The 17,810-nt window shown below is 49.1% G+C and overlaps 1 protein-coding gene across 1 annotated transcript; it reads right to left on the bottom strand.

Annotated features, from left to right (window-relative positions):
• Positions 1-9,107: 9,107 nt before the first annotated feature.
• Positions 9,108-15,881, bottom strand: OLFML3 (olfactomedin like 3). The gene is made up of 3 exons (XM_029573841.1): positions 15,577-15,881; positions 12,818-13,103; positions 9,108-10,855 (listed from the first exon to the last, which is right to left on the bottom strand). The coding sequence occupies exons 1-3, from the start codon at positions 15,682-15,684 to the stop codon at positions 10,074-10,076; spliced, it is 1,176 nt and encodes a 391-aa protein (XP_029429701.1). The 5' UTR covers positions 15,685-15,881; the 3' UTR covers positions 9,108-10,073.
• Between the last annotated feature and the right edge of the window lie 1,929 nt (positions 15,882-17,810).

Below are 17,810 nucleotides of genomic sequence, written 5' to 3'. Positions count from 1 at the left end.
ACAAGGGGATTTTTTTTTTAAAGGCTGCTTTTTAAATTGTATGAAAAAAAAAAAATTGCTGCCTGAAAGTGTTCTTTCGGTGGGGACGATTAAATGAGAACATTACGATTTACGTTTGTAATAACTCGAGGTAGTAAAGAGCGGCAGTTTATTTGGTAATGAACATCACCGCTGTTGTTCCACCGCGACAAGGTAGGATGAGAGATTAAATTGTTTCATTAATAATTTTTTTAGGATTGCACACATTTAGAAATTGGAACGTGTGAGAAGAACCCTCCGGGTCATCGCCATGGCGGCGAGATAGATTAGCCTGTGCATAAAATTTTAAAAAGGAGCCACAGCAGTAGGCTCTGGTCACATTTCCTAGGGATGAGCACTCCTCTCGTGCCCTCATCTCCAACCCTGGGCTATTTTCCAGCAAATCCTTCTTGCATGGCATTAGCTCCAAAGCCAAACTGATGCCGCTAGCATTTCGGGTTCAAATCCTGCCTCTGCCAAATCACTCCATTTTCCATTGCATCGCATACCAAGTTAGACTGTGAGCTTTTAGGGGCAGGGGACTGTTGCACCTGTACCGGATGTGTTGCCAAAGTCCCTGCTGTAGGATGCTATTCAGACAGCAATGTAAAGAATTCAGTTCTTTTCAACATTTTTGTCAGCACCCTAAAAGGAGGGTTGTCGGGAAAGGTTTTCCTTTTTGCCGATACCATCAAAATCTGCAACAGGATAGAGAGCCAGGAAGGTGTGGAAGACGTGAGGAGGGATCTAGCGAAGCTCAAGGAATGATCTAGGGCAGGGTTTCCCAAGCTGTGGGTCGCAAGCATTAGGTAGTGGAAGTCAGCGAGGGGCCTGTGAGCAGTAGTGGCTGTGGTAACAGGAAGCTCTGCATGAGGAGGAGGGACCAGTGCCACCGCAGGACCCGTGAGCTTGCTCTAGCTCACAGGCCTCGTGCTGCTGATAGTAGATCACTGTCAGGATTGGGACCAGCCATGAGGGGAGGGGGAAGGCTGAGTGTGCATGGGCTGGTGGAGGAGATTGACGCTACTTCTCTCTCCTTACCCACCACTGAACCTACCCAATAGAAAAGTGTTGCCCTGTCATCAGCCTGCCTTCTCTTCCCACCAGTTGTCATTCACCTTTGGCCCTGAGGGGTATGAGGGTTAGATAAGGTGGTTAGGGATTGGTGGTGGAGGGCGAGGGGTGGGAAATGACAGACGATCAACTAGGGTATGTAAGAGGAGGTGGGGTGAGAGGGGATCAGCTGTGGGAGGAAAGGAAGTGAGGCTGGGAGAAGGGATGGGGGATGCGGTCAGAGGAAAGGAAAGGCAGATGATCAGTTGGGGGCTATAAGAAGGGTTAAAGGGAAAGAGGATCAGCTGGAGGGAGGCAAAAGGAGCTTGAGGAGGACATGGCTAGTGGAGCTGGGGAGGTGAGAGGGTTTAGAAAGGGAATCATCTGCAGTCCGGGGAGAGGAGGGCATGGCTAGTGGAGCTGGGGAGGTGAGAGGGTTTAGAAAGGGAATCAGCTGCAGTGTGGGAAGGGGAGGGCGTGGCTAGTGGTGCTGGGGAGGTGAGAGGGTTTAGAAAGGGAATCATCTGCAGTCCGGGGAGAGGAGGGCGTGGCTAGTGGTGCTAGGGAAGTGAGAGGGTTTAGAAAGGGAATCAGCTGCAGTCCGGGGAGGGGAGGGCGTGACTAGTGGAGCTGGGGAGGTGAGAAGGTTTAGAAAGGGAATCATCTGCAGTCCGGGGAGGGAAGGGTGTGGCTAGTGGTGCTGGGGAAGTGAGAGGGTTTAGAAAGGGAATCATCTGCAGTCCGGGGAGAGGAGGGCGTGGCTAGTGGTGCTGGGGAAGTGAGAGGGTTTAGAAAGGGAATCAGCTGCAGTGTGGGAAGGGGAGGGCGTGGCTAGTGGTGCTGGGGAGGTGAGAGGGTTTAGAAAGGGAATCAGCTGCAGTCCGGGGAGGGGAGGGCATGGCTAGTGGAGCTGGGGAAGTGAGAGGGTTTAGAAAGGGAATCATCTGCAGTCCGGGGAGAGGAGGGCGTGGCTAGTGGTGCTGGGGAAGTGAGAGGGTTTAGAAAGGGAATCAGCTGCAGTCCGGGGAGGGTGTGGCTAGTGGAGCTGGGGAGGTGAGAGGGTTTAGAAAGGGAATCAGCTGCAGTCCGGGGAGGGGAGGGCGTGACTAGTGGAGCTGGGGAGGTGAGAAGGTTTAGAAAGGGAATCATCTGCAGTCCGGGGAGGGTGTGGCTAGTGGAGCTGGGGAGGTGAGAGGGTTTAGAAAGGGAATCAGCTGCAGTCCGGGGAGAGGAGGGCGTGGCTAGTGGTGCTGGGGAAGTGAGAGGGTTTAGAAAGGGAATCAGCTGCAGTCCGGGGAGGGGAGGGCGTGGCTAGTGGTGTTGGGGAAGTGAGAGGGTTTAGAAAGGGAATCATCTGCAGTCCGGGGAGAGGAGGGCATGGCTAGTGGAGCTGGGGAGGTGAGAGGGTTTAGAAAGGGAATCAGCTGCAGTGTGGGAAGGGGAGGGCGTGGCTAGTGGAGCTGGGGAGGTGAGAGGGTTTAGAAAGGGAATCAGCTGCAGTCCGGGGAGGGGAGGGCGTGACTAGTGGAGCTGGGGAGGTGAGAAGGTTTAGAAAGGGAATCATCTGCAGTCCGGGGAGGGGAGGGCGTGGCTAGTGGTGCTGGGGAAGTGAGAGGGTTTAGAAAGGGAATCAGCTGCAGTCCGGGGAGGGCGTGGCTAGTGGAGCTGGGGAGGTGAGAGGGTTTAGAAAGGGAATCAGCTGCAGTCCGGGGAGGGGAGGGCGTGGCTAGTGGTGCTGGGGAAGTGAGAGGGTTTAGAAAGGGAATCAGCTGCAGTCCGGGGAGGGGAGGGTGTGGCTAGTGGAGCTGGGGAGATGAGAGGTTTAGAAAGGGAATCATCTGCAGTCCGGGGAGGGGAGGGCGTGGCTAGTGGAGCTGGGGAGGTGAGAGGGTTGAGGAAGGGAATCAGCTGCAGTGTGGGGAGGGGAGGGTGTGGCTAGTGGAGCTGGGGAGATGAGAGGTTTAGAAAGGGAATCATCTGCAGTCCGGGGAGGGGAGGGCATGGCTAGTGGAGCTGGGGAAGTGAGAGGGTTTAGAAAGGGAATCATCTGCAGTCCGGGGAGGGGAGGGCATGGCTAGTGGAGCTGGGGAGGTGAGAGGGTTGAGGAAGGGAATCAGCTGCAGTGTGGGGAGGGGAGGGTGTGGCTAGTGGAGCTGGGGAGATGAGAGGTTTAGAAAGGGAATCATCTGCAGTCCGGGGAGGGGAGGGCATGGCTAGTGGAGCTGGGGAAGTGAGAGGGTTTAGAAAGGGAATCATCTGCAGTCCGGGGAGGGCGTGGCTAGTGGAGCTGGGGAGGTGAGAGGGTTGAGGAAGGGAATCAGCTGCAGTCCGGGGAGGGGAGGGCGTGGCTAGTGGAGCTGGGGAGGTGAGAGGGTTGAGGAAGGGAATCATCTGCAGTCCGGGGAGGGGAGGGCGTGGCTAGTGGAGCTGGGGAGGTGAGAGGGTTGAGGAAGGGAATCAGCTGCAGTGTGGGGAGGGTGAGGAGTGATTTCTGGAAGGGGACTGCCCTCTGTTCATTTGTTTTTGTCATCATCTGGGGTTGTGTGAATTTTGGGGTCATATTGGTTAAAAGTTTGGGAATATCCCTGGTCTAAGATTTAATGCTAAAAAATACAGAGTAATGCATTCAGGAGGCAAACACCCAAGGGAGAGGTGCAGTATTGGAGGAGAATTTCTTCTAAGCACAAAGGAAGAGCAGGATCTGGGGTGATTGTATCTGATGATCTTAAGGTGGCCAAACAGGTGGTTAAAGCAATAGTAAAAGCCAGAAAGATGCTTGGGTGGATAGAGAGAGGAAGGGTCAGCAGGAAAAGGGAGATGATGTTGCCCCTGTATAGGTCCCTGGTGAGACCTCACTGTGCATACTGTGTACAGTTCTGGAGACCCCACCTTCAGAAGGATAGAAACTGGATGGAGGCTACTAAAATGGTCAGTGGTCTTCCTTCTAAAGATTGTGGGGATAGACTTAAAGATGTAAACGTGTACACCCTGGAGGAAAGGAGAAATGGGGAGAAATGATAAGAGGCATTCCACTATCTCAAAGGTTTCCATGCACAGGAGGTGAGCCATTTTCAATGAAAGGAGGTTCTAGAACGAGGGGTCATGAGATGAAATTGAAAGGGGGCAGACTCAGGAGTAATCTTGGGAAATATTTCTTTACAGAGAGGGTGGTGGATGCGTGGAACAGCCTCCCTGTGGAGGTGGTGGAGACAAATCGGTATCTGAATTCAGGAATGCCTAGGATAAACCCAGGGGATCTCTGAGGGAGTGATGGGTGGATGGGCAGACCTAGATAGGCCCATATGGTCTTTTTCTGCCATCGTGTTTCTCTAAATCATTTCTGCCTGCCTGTACTGGACACGTGGAGGTGAGCCCGAGTGTGCATCTATGTGTGTGTGTGTGTGTGTGTGTGTGTGTGAGGGGGGGGGGGGGGGGGTGCTGTACACGTGCATGCCAGCATCCGCACCGGACACGATTCCGAACATGCGTGCGCACACACCTGCATCCATCTCAGCCCTAACACACGCACACACAAAACAAAGGCACATTCAAGCTTAAAGCCCCCTGCAAGCAAAATGAGCATCAAAGGCCGCTTTCATCCTAGGATGCGTGCTGCGCGCTGATCTTCCAATGCCAGATGTACTCCTCATCCGTTAAACACGTCTCCCAGGGTAAGGGGGAAGCCATCCTCTCATTTCAAACCATAAGGAGGAAACATTGGAAAAAAAGAGAGAAATTGCAAACCCCACACATCAAGTCCAGCCTGTGGGACCTCCGCGCTACATCTACCTGTCAATTGGAAAGCTGTTTACCCCGCTAATTCTGCTTAGAAGATTTAAGGTTTCCAATCCCTGTGGCGCACCACTTTCTCTGGTTTAAACATTTGTTTTCACTTGGACGCAGAAGCTCCAGCAGCATTCAAGACACAAAGAGCAGATTATCATCTCTCTCTCTCCCTCTTCAGACAGCCAAACCTTTCTTGTGCAGGAAAATCTGCTGTTCATAAAACCCACTGCCACCATCCAGCTGGGAGAATTCCTGCCAGACCTCTGCCTGGTTTTAAATAAAACCGTGTAATCTCTCATGAACCCCCACCCAGTGATCACTGCCTCACATTTCAGAGCTTGCGTTAAGCTGCCAGGAGTAAACGGGAAACTGCTCGACAAGCCTGCTGGGCTTGGAATCAGATCCCTGTGGCTGTTTCCTTCCTTCCCAAAAACAAGACGCAAGGAAACCGGGAGTGCTCTGCAGTCTCCTGAGGGGCGCAGTTTGGCTTTCTATTAAAAGATAGATCTCTTGTTAGGTTCCCTTGAGGTTTATCGATCAATAGCCGTGAGCTGTTGCCAGGGCTCTCGAGGGCTACGACTCAGTCCGGTTTTCAGGATTTCCACTATGAAGATGAGGGAGATCCATTTGCATACAGTGGAGGCAGTGCATGCAGATTGACCTGATGCATATTAATTATGGCGATCCTGAAAACCTCACTGGATTGTGAGCCCTGGAGGACAGAGTTTGGGGACTACTGACAATGCATACAGCAGTAAACGGTAAAATGAAGCCCAGGGCAGGCGTTTACATCTGTCAGCTGCGCTCCATCCTCTTCTCACACGCAGAACAGCTGCATTCCCTGATAAAGTACAGATGCAGAGCAGAACATGCTTTAATGGCTCGGGGAACTGGGCCAGCCTCGTAGAGGCCTCTTACCTCCAAGTCTCCCAATCCATGTCGGACTCAGGTCGGCAGAGACTGAAGGTCATCCGACGGCTTTCGGCGACGTGGGCCGGTTCTCGGTGGAGAGGCCTAAAGGCGGCAGAGGAATTTAGACCCCCTTCAGTTAATACCTTACACACAACCTTTGACATTCTTAAACTGCCCATAACACAAAACCTATAATAATAGTTTGAAAAAAGAAATCCTTTAATAGCAGCAATTAGGCTACTGGCGCTCAAGCTCTTCTCTTCTGGCTCCACTTTCCAGCTATTGGATAATGTGCCCGAGGTGCCACAATAACACAAATGATTTTTCCTTCATTTCCCACTCAGTGCAGAACACTTTTCACGGTATAATGCTGTGAGCTTAATTCTGCTGGTTTTGAACAATTTACAAACTGTTTTATTGCTTTGGAGGTTGGATTGTCCTCTGCTCTCTCTCCATCACATATCTCATGTAGCATCTAAAAGGATTTTCTTTTTTTTTTTTTTAAATATCCCCCGTTTTGCTGGTCCATGTTGATCCGTTCTGATCCTCTGCCAGAGCCCTTCTCGATTCCATTTTAGACAAGATTTATTTATTTATTTATTTATTTAAGTTTTTTATATACCAACATTCAAGACGATAGTCCCATCATGCAGGTTCACAAGAAACAGGGGTGCAATTAAAATAAGATCTCAGGCTCTTCTCCCCTCCCTCCCCCATGAGGTTACACTGCTTGAGCAGTCAGCAGGACTGACAGTGCCCAGCACCCCCTGGTGTTATCCTGAGATTGTGATGATCCAGTCCCATTCCCCCTCCCCCAAGGTAAAAAAAAAAAATGAAGGCAGCAGACTGCATTTGGGGAAGGGGGGGGCTGCAGCAGAGAGAAAACCAGGATTGGACTACAAATCACATGATGGCTTGGCGTTAGTTTGGTGATGGCAACACCGGTTAGAAGAATCTTGGACGATAATATTTCCGACTTCTTTGTCTTTCTCTGTGCTCCATTTCCATGATTTTGATTTTTTTTGCTGTGCCAGTTACTCCAGCACCGAAACAATAAGCGGCACCAGCGCTCGCTCTCTCCCCCCTTCCCCATGCCAGACGCACACCCGTACCTCACCCAGCCCCACGCAGTGACAGAAATAAGCCAACGGAGCTGCTTCCTGGCCCCATTGCATTCTGATGTGTTTTATCCAATATTGTCAGGGATTTGAAAGAGTGGATAAGGGATTCTATGAGAAGTGAAGGGGAGGCGTGCGATGGCCGTTTCCCCTTTGAGGGGAGCAGCTAGCTCCATGTCACAAGGGGACAAGCTGAGCCACTTCTGCTTTTAGTCCACTGAGTGCCTGGACTGGGGGTTGGTTTGTTTTTATAGAAATTGGAAGATAGAATAGGGACAAACCAAGGAGGGGCTCAGCCTCTTCCTTATGCCATGGACCATCTGGTCAGGTTAATGTGAATGCTCTGCAGTGCCCTGCCCAGTACCAGAGTCCCTTCATGTCCGAGAACCAGGGCCGGAGGTTGGGATGAACCATGAGCGAGGCTGCATAGGCTTGGAGGATTGTAGTGCGCTCAGTCTCCAAGGGGTAGCCTAATCAGGGCACACACAAAGCCTCCTATTTAATGGCTTAATCTAATTTGTTTTAAATTGGCTTGGTTAAGAGATTAGCTTTGCTGAAAAGCACATCAGCTCCTTCCCCTTCTGATCACTGCTGCAGTCCAAAGTGAAACAGAACAGCAAACAGCAAACCTCAAAGGCTTTGGTTTAAACACAGGGTTTCCCCCTTGCATACTGCAGTGAAAAAACCCTGTTTAGGATAAACCACACAAGAAAAGTTAGCCAAAGTTCACTAATGTATGTTGTATCCATCTTAAATTCCTAAGCTTGGACTACAGCTGTCCAACATTAAAGGTTTAATAACTGTTGGCTTGTTGCACCTTTACTAGATATATAAAAAGGCCTGTCTGTCAGTCAGTCAGTCTGTCCATCATTGTCTGGCACTCTGGCCACTAGATGGCATATGGATATAAAGATATATTTGATATATATGACTTATTGATATATATACTTATTGATATATATGACTTATTGTACCTTTTCTAGATATATAGAAAGGCTTGTGTCAGTCAGTCAATCTGTCAATCGTTGTCTGGCACTCTGGCCACTAGATGGCATATGGATATAAAGATATAATAACTTGACTTATTGCACCTTTCTAGATATATAGAAAGGCTTGTGTCAGTCAGTCAATCTGTCCATCGTTGTCTGGCACTCTGGCCACTAGATGGCATATGGATATAAAGATATAATAACTTGACTTATTGCACCTTTTCTAGATATATAGAAAGGCTTGTGTCAGTCAGTCAATCTGTCCATCGTTGTCTGGCACTCTGGCCACTAGATGGCATATGGATATAAAGATATAATAACTTGACTTATTGCACCTTTTCTAGATATATAGAAAGGCTTGTGACAGTCAGTCAGAAATCGCGTAGAGTGAATGTAGCCTAATTGTTAAAATGTGGAAGTCACGTGGAGTGTTTGAAAGAGTGTGCCAGGGTAGGCGTGGTGGTGTGACAGGGCCAATAGAAGGCTTCAGAGTGCTTTAAAACAGATAGGAGGCCCTGTCGTGGTAAGGGGATCCAGAAGAAATTAAGAAGCTGAAAGGAGACTTGGGGTTTCCACACAGCCCTACAGGAGTTGACTGAAGAAACAGAGAGGGCCTAAGCGATCCAAAGCAGAAAGAACTGGAGTAAAGTGTGAAGCTGTGACGAGTGCTGCAGGACCCAAGGGAGAGCGGTGCCTGTGAGAAGCTCCGGCTCTGGCTGAAGAACCACATCTGTCTGCTGACAACACCGGGTATTTTGGACCAGTATACAATAAACTCCGGCATCAGTTTTAGCAGCGAAAGTGTTAAATCTCACTGCTGCTCATACTATCCATGGCATGAAGACAAGTACCCTGTCAACTCAGCATTGCATCCAAGAAAAGAAAAAAAAGTGTGTTTGAATAACAGAGACCAATTTATAGAAAAATAGTCATTTTAACTTACCATTGCTAGAATTTACAGCTGTGTGACCTGCCTGGGCATCCCAACGAGGAGCCTTAGCTGTGCTCCTGCCCCCACTGAGTGCTGCCAGCAGCAATGTAGGGTCAGCCTCGCTGACAGCCGGTGGCGGCCCCTTCCTCCCAGCACCACTCCACAGCCGCCCCAGCAGAAAGAAGGCATCATCATCATCATCACCACCACCGTCAGCCCTGAACAGCATTCCCGGGGGGATTCGGTTATTTTCAATTAAACTCTTCCCTGGAAATATGACATATGTGATGACAAGAAAGCACTGACAATGTCTCTTTAATTAGCTAACGAAAAGGACAATTTAATTAAGTGAGGAGGAAAGACAGAAAAAAAACAAAAGCACTTGTATTGAATGTAACTTGTTTGAATATCTTCAGGGTCTTGCTACCCGGGTCCATGGTTGTAGGAGTGAAGACAAAAGCATTGTGAAACAAGCTTAAAATGATGGCTGAATCCTGAAAGCTCTCAGGGTGTCCCAGACACGACGTCCTGCACTTCAGGTTCTGATATTTTTCTCTGCGAGTTACCACGTCTCAGTCTAGGGGTTGGGGAGCAGAGCTGACCTGAGGTCCGTGGGGGGGGGGGGGGGCCCTGAAACATTGGCTGACAGAAAATCATGGGGGGGGGGGGGGATGGCGCTACCAGGGCAGTGCAGGGGGGGCCTAGAGCAGTCATCCTGTTCACGTGCCTCCCCCCCCCCACCCCTTCCAGGGACAGCAGGAGACCACCAGGGAGCGGATTATCCTATCCCAGTTCTCTTAATCCCTCAATACGCATTCAACCCTACTTCTAGTTATTGTTTTGCTTTTATGTTCGTTGTTTGTTTAGATATCTTTATTTTGTGGATATTGCTTAAAATACTATTACGTGTGCCCTGATGCTGGTCCCCCCCTTTGAACTGTGGAAAGTTCAGGAAATAAATTGTTTTAAATTAAAAATAAAAATACTGAACAGCATCATTATAAGCCAACAGCGAAATTAAGGTCCAGGCAAACATGCATTGAGGCTACATCTAGGCCCTCTGAAGTGCTTTCTAGTTCCAATCTTTAAGGACATTAAACTGAGAAACTATAAATATTCAATGCAGCTTGAATCCTTTTATGTATATTCCTCCTCCCTAATTAACAAGAAGAGTAACCATGGCTTTCTATATGGTGATGTGCTACAGAGCATGAAATACAACACACAAGCTGTGTTTCTTGCGGTCAGTTTGTTGCTTCTTCTCTTTTATAGCTCGACTTTGGCCTTCAACCCCAGTTTGTAAATGATCTGGTAGCCATCATCCCACGCGTAGATTTGCTTTTCTTTCGGGTTATATTTCATGCTGGAGTGCGCGCCGTATCTCTTCGGAAAGTAGACCAGCGGCAGGTCGTCGCCGGACATGGTGCCGCTGGCGTCGAAGACGCACTGGACCCGGGAGCGGCTGGGCAGCTTGGCGTTGTACACCACGTAGAGGGCGCCGCAGATGACGAAGGCGCTCTCCGCGTTCTCGATCGGGCAGGGGGTGTCCCACATCTGCTCCATGCCGAGGGTGAGGGGGTCGATCTTGGCCAGGCAGATGTTCTTCTCGTTGTCGGCGGTGGCGTAGACGGCCCACAGGCCTTCCTCGTCGGCGGCGATGTCAATGTAGTTGAAGGCGGAGAGGCCGTACACGGGGACCTGCTGCTCCACGGGGAACACCGCGCTGTCTACGACCGTTTTGTTGCCGAGGTCGAATTTAATGACCTGGAATTCATTCTGCCGTCGGATGTAGTACAAGTGCCCGCCGTAAACCACGTGCCCGGTGCCAATCCAAGAGTAAGGCAACTTAATCCTGGCTGCCTTGCGCGGAGAAGACAAAGTAAATTCTTTCATCCTTGGGTACACGTACACCGTGTCGTTGCTGCTGCCATCGAAAATGTAAATCTTTTCAGAGGTGGCCAGGGGATCTTTTGTCCAGAGGCCTGAAGTGCTTCCAAACCGTTTTAGGATTTTCATGGCAGTGACCTGGGATATGGTATCGCTGCAATCTGGTATTCAAAGCAAATAAAAGGTCAGAAAGATCAAACAGCCAACCAGAAAAACCTAAAGATTTTGCACATTACATGATTGCGCTCCCTTCAGATGTATTTTAACCTGGCCTGACGCAGAGTTTCCTGTGGGAATGCGAGCTGCAGCGTCCTGAGCTTGATTAGATCGTAAACGAGCTGGAATGTAAATGGCAGTGGACATTTTTCACCAGCACAAGTTCAGAGGAACGCCATGAAGATGTTTGCGCGTCCGCTTACAAGATTTGCACAGGTGATGTGCCCATCTCAGCAAGGGACCTCTGCGGTCTCAGAAACTCAGCTATAGCATCATCTTTTATAACGTTTACATGTCGGGTCAGCAAAGGCTGCAATGCAGCTACTAGAACTGCAGAGCACCGCCTTGGGGGCGATGCTCTGCAGTTCCCCCAGGAGGACCCGCTTCCAAGCCCAGGCCTTCTGCCCATTGGGTCAACCGGGGCTGGCAGTGCTGCAGAGGTAGCGCTCACAGCAGCTCCTGGGGAAGGGGGAGGGGAGCTCCAGCCACTGCGCAGTGGCGACGCCTGGTGGCTTGCAGCCTCCTGGGAGGAGCCCGGGACCAAACTAAAGTTAAGGTTGGAGAGGATACAAGGAAGGCCCATTGAGCTGGAAGTACAAAGGAGGAGGAGGAGGAGGTGGTGGAGGACAGTTCCAGGTTATAAAAAGAACTGAATTACAATCATTTTTACTTTGAAATGGACCCACTCTGCTGGCAAGTTTGAGGAGAAAATTAAGCAGTTAACTCCTTTTAAATAGAAGCGACTTTAGTCATAGCTTTCATGGGTTGAGAAATGCACTTTTGGGAGTTCCTAATTTATCAGGAAGATCTTCGTGCTGTTTTCTTGATTCCAAAATTAAATTACAATCACCGCACTCTCACATAATGCAATCTCATACGGATGACATCATCGTTCTGACCCAACACAGGTGAACTATGACATCATCATGAATGGGACAGTAGGTTCCGTTACGATGATGCAAGAAATTGGTTTCCAGTAGGCGGAAATGTGCCTCTTTCCCTGCAGCTTTCCTCAGTTAACCCCACCTGTAACCCCCTCGATTAGTCCTTCCCGATCATGGCCTCACTGTTTAAACTCACCCAGGGGCCGATCCAATAAAGCAGCACGGAAAACGGGCGCTCGGTGTTGAGTGCCTGCTTTCCTAACGCGCGCGATACGATATTTAAATGAGGGGTCGCGCTGCGAAAGAGGCGCTAGGGACAAATGTGCGCCCCCAGAGCCTCCTCGGCAGCGGGCGTCCAGGAGAGGTGGCTGCCAGCGGGTTAGGAAAACGGACGCTCAGTTTTACGAGCGTGCACAGCCATAGGTTAGGAAAGTGGACACTCGTTAATTGAGCCTCCCTTTTCCTCAGCTGACCGCCGGCACAGTTTTTTGGTTTTTTTTCTTTTAACTTTGTCCTTTTGGTTCTTCCAACTTAATATCGCCACAATATTAAGCTGGAGGATGTAGAGAAAAGCAGTATTTTCTGGTTATCTGTAGCTTTTTGGGCTGCTCAGAAATTAGCGCTCCTCTGGGCAAGCGTTAATTTCTGAGGGTAAGAACGTGAGGGTCGGGCGCACATTTATTTTTTGGATTGAGGGAGAATAGCTAACAGCCTCATCAACATAAATTTGCATGTGATGAGCGCTATTAGCTTCGCGGGGGGGGGGGGGGGCGGGGGCGGTTGGACGTGCGTTTTGGATGCGCTAATCCCCTTCTAGAATAAGGAGCTGTGGACGCGCATCCAAACCCCGCATCCAACCACGGGTTAAACTGTGTGCTCGGGTGAGCGCGCTGTATCGGACAGGCCTGAAAGTCTCTTATTTGTCTGTGTGCCTTAAAATAAATAAATCTGGCCTGTAAACTCTAAGAACAGGGACCCTCATATAAAAGTCTCGGTACAGGGCTCTAGAAAGGATTTATTTACCTGTGAGCTTTTCGTATTTCTCTTTTTTCTTTTTCTGAGCTTTGTTGAGTTGCAGCTCCGTGAGTTTCTCGTCCACCTCCACGCAGGGAGGGGCAGGGTTCTGCGTCTCCAGGTAGTCCACCTCCCGCTCCAGCCGCTCCACGCGGATATTTGTGTTTTCCATCTCGCTCCGCCATGCGTCTTTCTCTTTCTCGAGATTCTCCAGCAGAGTGAGCACCTTATTCTTAAACTCCCGCAGATCGGAGCTATAGCGGCTGCTCTGGTCATGCCATTGCGAGATTCGGTCCTGTTAAGCCAAGGTAGAGGAAATTAAAGTATCCCACACGATCTATCATGTACAATCTGATTGCCCAATGGTGCTCTCTATGTACTAATAGGGGAAAACAGGGAAAAAAATGCTTTCTGATTGAAAGCCTATCGAAAAACAATTTATAAAGGACAGCCGAGAGCTTCTTTGTAGTAATTAAAAGGCCCTCTCTTGGAAGTGAAAAGCTCCTGACCAGATGGGTCTAGATCACTGGAATCAGAAGCTAGATATTGTTAATTTTAGATTTTTTGGAAATAAAATAATTCTATAGATAAAGTCTTAGCAGATTTCTCATTCTGCAGGTGAGGGGGGAAAGGAGAGGAGGGCATGGGGAGAAATCAATATAAGATCCCAAAATTGTAAGACAGGAGGACCAGCTCCTATTTTCACACTCTTCATTGTAGAAGTGTTGTAAGCAAATATGTAGAAGTATCCATTTCTAGGAGAAAGTCAACTGAAGCTTTCTGCGTAAGCATCTGATAGGTAAAGGGGGATGTGAGCCCCTCCCAGAGTTATTGACCAGATCCAGGTCATCTGGACAGGCTGAGCAAATCCTGGTTCTGCCTCCACCATTCCATCGATGGACTCGCCCTGCTTGGCTTAGAAAAATTGCATCTGGAAGTCCCCTAGAGGTAGGTGGACAAAACAGAATCTGGCTGTAGATCCCTATCTCTCCCTTACCTCCCATTTCAGAGGCCCCAGACTCGTGCTCTCTCTCAGGCCCAAGATTGCCTCATGGTCTCTTGAGTGGAACTGTGCAAGTCAACCAGCAGAGGCCAACTCAAGCGTTGCCTATCACAACGCATCATGAGGCAGGCCTTCAAACTTGCCTAGGCCTCTCATCCACTCTATTAGTTCATAATCTGAAATGGTTTAAACTGACCCTATCACTTTACTTGAAATTGCTAGATAAATAAATTACACCATTTGAATCTGGTGTTAACAAGGATCTGATATGGAACATGACCATTATCTAGTCAAGCTTGCCACAAGGCTCAGCATAGAAACGTTAACATTTAATATGGGAAGGCAGTCGGGATGTACCTTAAAATCCAGTCGCTAAAAGATCAAACTTTCAGACAGGTGTTTAATATCTAGCATTGGGTGTAGGCTACTGGCAGGAGAATTGGGGGGTTTTTTGTTATTGGTGGCGGTTCAACCCAACTTGGAGGGGGTTCCATGGGAAAGAGCCAGTTGTATGAACATCTCAGCATCTCAATCCAACTGATGTCAGGATAGTGAGAGGGAAAGGAAACTGCAGCCGAGGAAAGAGAGCAGGGGGGGGGGGGGGGTAAAGGAGCAGGAGAGCCAATGAAGAGGGCTGCATTGGGACCTCATTTGGGGACCACCTCAGCGTGGGAGAGACGAGGACAGTCTTGAAAAGCCCATGAGGCCTTGGGGTTTCAGAGCTAGTCCAATAAAAAGTCTCAGCTGCACCTTATTCAAGGGGACTGACCTGGCAACCACAACACTTTATTTAGGCTTTGAGTTATAAAAAAAATCCTCGCTAGGAATTATTGTTTACATGCATGCCTGGGCCTCTCGTACATGCACTCTTAGGATGTCGCCTCTGGTTTCCTCCAACCGACAGAGCTGCGAGAGACAGGGAGCACTGCAGGTTTCTAAGAAAGACGTACGGATGTGTGTGCTGCAGGGCCAGCTCCAGCAGCTGTATTGGGTCTAGAGAAAACCGAATACTGCAGTGACATCTGAAGAGGGGGCCTTATGGTCTGCAACGTTCGCATGCTGCAAAATCTTTTTATGTCAGGCCAATCAAAGGTATCATAGCTGAAGATTGCAGTGTAGCCTAGATTGAAAACATGTGGTCGTAACCAGGAGTACACGTGGCCTGGGGTAAAAGCTAGGATCCCACCTCCCATCGGATCCACTTGGAAATTGCTTCTGATAGTCTGGCCCCCATCTCCAGCGTTCCTGCTGAGTACAGTCAAAGATGCAAGAGAGCATGAGAGCCATGAGATAAGGAGTTGGTCGCAGAAATACTAAAATCGTGGAACAAAAAAAAAAAAAAAAGGGTACTTGACCACATGCTAATCTTTTTTTGATAAACCACCTTAACCCTTTGGTGCCTGATATTGGTGCTAGCAAACTTTACATGTGGAAAGAATCCGACTTAGGGCACCTGACGTTTAAGCCTGGCCACAAACTTTGCCCCAGGTACTGAAATAAAGCTGCATGCACAGAGGGGCACCAGTCTCAGAGAGCCAACTGGTAGGAGGACTCAGTAGCCAGAATGGCTTATCTAGGGGGGGGTGGACTATTCCAAAATGTTTACTGCAGAAATAATAGAGAGGTTTGTAAGTAAAGCAGGGTCAGGCAGCAGGAACCAGCCTGGCCTCCTCGCCTCTGGCAGGCTCGCTCCGGCGCATGCTTCTCACGCAGTGCATTTTGCCATGGATCTGCTGCTGCTGCTGCTTTGCAGATGCAGACTTACCTCCAGGATAGCGATTCTCCGCTCCATGTACTCCAGAAAAGGCTGCTGGCCACGTCCCATGGAAACAAAAGCAACAAGCGCCACCATAAACAAAAGATGCGGCCCCATCGTGGAACTCTGCCTTTTGCTGTGCGCGCAGCAGTCCCTTGGCTTTTGCGCAGTCCGGCTGATTTTTTTTTTTTTTTAAGCGAGGGATCGTTCCTCCTTGCCTGCGAGAGTAGTGGCCCTTGACCCACCAGTAAGCCTCTTTCGTTTTAACTCACAGCTTTGGAATGTTTTTACAATTTCTCCAAGCAGGGAGGGAGCGAGGAGGAGGAACATGGCTGCTTGGGGCTTGCTCCGTCCCCTGAACTTTATTAAAGCCAGATGCAGAGAATAAAGCTCCTACACAATCCGATTTTGGTTTCCAAAAAATGTCTTAACCCTTTCACTGCCAGAAGCTCCTGCTGGGGTGAAGCACTGGAAAAAGCCTGGAGCTCGATGCGTTTTTTCTTAGAGATGCCTCGGGCATTTTTCACAGCTTTCGGGCAGGCTCGGATACCTTCAAGATGGGCTTCTCAAATGCCGGCCCTGTGAGAGAAGCCTGCAAAATTAAGCAACACCCCAGCGGGAGCCAGGGAGCACAGTGATAAAAAAAAAAAAAAAAAGGCTGCCGCTTGGCAGGTGAGACTCCAGTAGAGGTCAATTCATTACCGAGGCAGCTTGCTGAAGGGGACCCTGTGAACGGAGCCCAGTTACTTACAGAAAGAGCCTTGGCTCTTTGTTTCTCTAAAAGATATAGGCCTCAGCACTTTTACAGGATGTCGGAGTAAAGTCTTAGATCCAAGGGCCGAAATGTTGGAAAGCCCTGTAAGGTGCTCGAGAGCTGGAGGAAACCATCCAAGAACAGACATCGGTGGCCGAAGCGTTGCGATTAATTACCTTTCCAGGGCCCAAGCTCAAGCCAATTCCCATTTAGGTACAGGAGGCAGCTCCCTGCCCCCCCCCGAGGGCTTGCAAGCTACGTTTTCAAGGCAACGTGACTTGTCCAAGGTCCCAAAGAGCATGGGTGAGAGAAGCAGGGTGGCAGCAGACTGGGCCATTCCTCCGCGCTGGTGGTGCAGAGCCTGGAGCCTCCATGGACTTGTCTCCAGTTGGGTTCAGCCATCCTTGGGTTCCTTGTCGGCATCGAGACAATCCAGGTTTCCCAGCAGTGTCATTCCTCTGTAACCTTCCTTGGGCACACACTCACTTTTTCAGCATTATGCAAACTCATTATACTTCTAGATGAGCGATATAATTACTAGGACTTTAGCTTTAATAACAGGAGTTTTAATTCTCCTGCTTTGCCTAGGGTTGTAACAATCCTAGCCCTGTCAGGTTTGGGTGACCAAACGTTATTCCCTCCCATGTCCTATAGGTTCGCATTCTTAGCGTCCCTGGCTCGTAGCTCAGACTTTATCAAATAGGGTATTTGTCATCTCAAGTTTAGGATAAAATTCCAGTAGCAAACCTACACAGTGACTGAACAATTATTAACCTCCACTTTAATGAACCCTTAATTAACTGAAGGGTCGGATAGCACCACGGCTAGGAACCTGGCCAAATCCTCCAAGACAAAAGATTTAACAGATGCAGGCTCTAGGGATAATTTATAATTTGATTGTCCTTTGAGTCAAGCAGTTCATTCTTAAATATTTAATAGCTGCCGTTTCAAAGGATCGCTCTACCCTCGTTGCCCAATCTGAACAGATTGGAACGGAGTTTGAAAAAGGCTCTGTCTGTCTGTATTCTATATCCAGAGCAAACCTTTGGCGCACTAGCTGAACGCTTTTTATTTCCTACTCAGTTCAGAATCGCAACTCAACATGGAAAGTAAACTTGTGAGCTTTGGCTGCACTTGAAAAGGAGGGGGGTCGAAAATAAAAAAAAAAAAAAAAAAGATACTGGGTTCATTGCTCAGATCCTACTGGAGGCTCTACATCGACATCGGGCTTTAACTGAAGTTTAAAATGTCAGAAACTTCCAGGCCAACACAAGTGCATTATTTATTTCTCCCTGTGCCACAAGGCAACATATGGTCACGTATGCTTACAGCTCTCCGAGTTTAAAAAAAAAACCCCACAAAAACATCTGCTGTAGGGATTTGCAAAGCAAGTAAAGCTCCTGCTGGCGAGGAACCCCTGGCAGTGTTGCACCAATCTGATAAAACATTGCACAGAAAATAAAAATGCAGCAGAGTGCAAGGCCAACAG

The sequence above is a fragment of the Rhinatrema bivittatum genome, chromosome 12, assembly GCF_901001135.1.
Source record: "Rhinatrema bivittatum chromosome 12, aRhiBiv1.1, whole genome shotgun sequence".
NCBI lineage: Eukaryota > Metazoa > Chordata > Amphibia > Gymnophiona > Rhinatrematidae > Rhinatrema > Rhinatrema bivittatum.
Note: the sequence above shows the minus strand (reverse complement) of the source record. Positions and strands in the feature narration are given on the sequence as shown.